Below are 1986 nucleotides of genomic sequence, written 5' to 3'. Positions count from 1 at the left end.
GAAAATTTAATTGAGAGGGTCCTGAATAGAGTGGCAAGGAGCCACTTACACCAGCAGAGAATACAGTGACTAGGGAGCATGGTTTTGAAATGATTGGTAGAAAGATTAAATGGAAGATTAGAAAAAGTATTTTCCCCAAGAGGATGTTTGTGATCTGGAACTCACTGCGAGAAACAAGAGGCAGAAAATCTCAATTTATGTGTATCGTGTCTGATTTGGCAAAGCTACAGGCCAATTGGTCGAAAGTGGGTTGGGGCTGGGTAGCTTATTTTTCAGCCTGTACAGATACAATGGCCCAAGCGGCCACTTTTTATGTCTCAACCTCTATATGACTCTGTGAAGCAAAGCCAAAGTAAGAAAAATGTTCTTCTTTTCTGCTTTTCTATCCTGGGCTGACAGTGATGATTTTTGTAATCTCCCTTTGCAGGACATTGCATTGGATGTTTTGCGAAAAAAAAAAAAACCACAACACAATCTGATGGTGACCTTGATTAATCAGGATGTGGATGTTATCGGCCTTTTATTCTAAGTGTTGTTGTGCAGGCCTTTGCTGTTCTCAGTTTATATGACTTATCCTCCCAATCTCTACATCACTTGTTGAAAATTTTAAATCATGGTCTTGTAATCATTTTACTGTCTGCTAATGAGAACAGCATTTCTTTATTTTATCTAACTATCTTTAACTTTCACATCTCCTCAAGTAAAAAAGACAATTGTTCATGATGACTCTGTTCCCTGTTACTCAGCCAATTTCAGATCGATGTTGTTACTGTTTCTTTTATTCCTTTATATTTAGGTTTTACTCACTGGGCTTTTACAGAGCATTTATCAAATACTTTTTGCCAGTCCATGTTCATCCAAGCAATTAGATTATCGTCATCAACACTCATTCTTATCTCATCAAAAACTCGAGAGATAGTTCATCACAATTTTCTGTGAACGATTCTAACTTTCTTAAATGAACCTGTTTCTCTTCAAGTGCTTCTCATTTTATCTGGTGTGATCATTTCTAACATTTTTCAAAGCACTCAAGTTTAACTGACTGTCCTGTCAGCAGTGAAATTAACTGATAAAAGGTTTCACATGTCAAAATACAGGAAAGTAGTAATGGGGATGTAAAGATAACAAGAGGTATCTGGATGAGCCATGAATAAGACATTTAGATACCGTAAATACAAGGTAAAGACAAAATTAGGTTGTGACAGTGTTGACCTCTATCACACTTTCAGAAACTGCCAGAACTGCTGTTTTTATGTCAGATTTCCAGCATTTTGCTTCTGCACTTGTTCTTAGTCCTTCGGACTGAAGGGATCAAAGGGTGTGGGGAAGAAACAGGAACAATTGCCTCCTTCAGTCGTGTATCTCCCAGCTCTGCCTCTTCTTTTGTAGTTTTGTGCAAACACTGACTTTAATGTTAGGTTTAATGATAATCCAAGAGTTTATTTGGTAACGTTTCTCCCCAGCTATTGGCTCCACAAAGAATCAGATTGGTTTCTCTCAACTTCAAAATCTGTGTGTGTTCTTCTGGTTTCTCTCTCACTACTTTTTATTTTCCATTTGAAAGGTTGATTTGCAATTAGCGGAGCCATGTGAAATCACATCCAGGTCTGAGAAGCATCCTATTTATTGGAATTTAATCCTAATACCATTGTGGGTCAACTCACATCTGGAGGACTGCAGCGGTTCAAGAAGGCAGCTCACCACCACATTCTCAAGGGCAACTAGGGATGGGCAAGAAATGCTGGCCAGCCAGCGATGCCCACATCCTACAAATGAATTTTAAAAAACTGTATTATCAAAGGATTTTGAACATGGAAGGAAAAAGTGCATTCAGCACTGGGGAGAAATAGACCTACTCTGTGTGAAAGAGTCTGCCAGCATTTATCTGAATTGACCAAACACCAGTGCAGTCACACAGGAGAGATACTGTAGGGATAGTAGGAACTGCAGATGCTGGAGAATCTGAGATAACAAGGTGTAGAGCTG

General features: G+C 38.9%; 1 protein-coding gene across 1 annotated transcript in view; it reads left to right on the top strand.

The window, feature by feature from the left end:
• Positions 1–1146: 1146 nt before the first annotated feature.
• LOC109923436 (gastrula zinc finger protein XlCGF49.1-like) overlaps positions 1147–1986 on the top strand; it is a 1511-nt gene continuing 671 nt past the window's right edge. Inside the window, exon 1 of the mRNA XM_048619078.1 lies at positions 1147–1179. Within this exon, the coding sequence (XP_048475035.1) occupies positions 1147–1179 (33 nt within the window). The remainder of the gene's footprint in view (positions 1180–1986) is intronic.

Source organism: Rhincodon typus, chromosome 42 (assembly GCF_021869965.1).
Source record: "Rhincodon typus isolate 14 chromosome 42, sRhiTyp1.1, whole genome shotgun sequence".
NCBI lineage: Eukaryota > Metazoa > Chordata > Chondrichthyes > Orectolobiformes > Rhincodontidae > Rhincodon > Rhincodon typus.
This window is presented reverse-complemented; position numbering and strand designations above follow the sequence as displayed.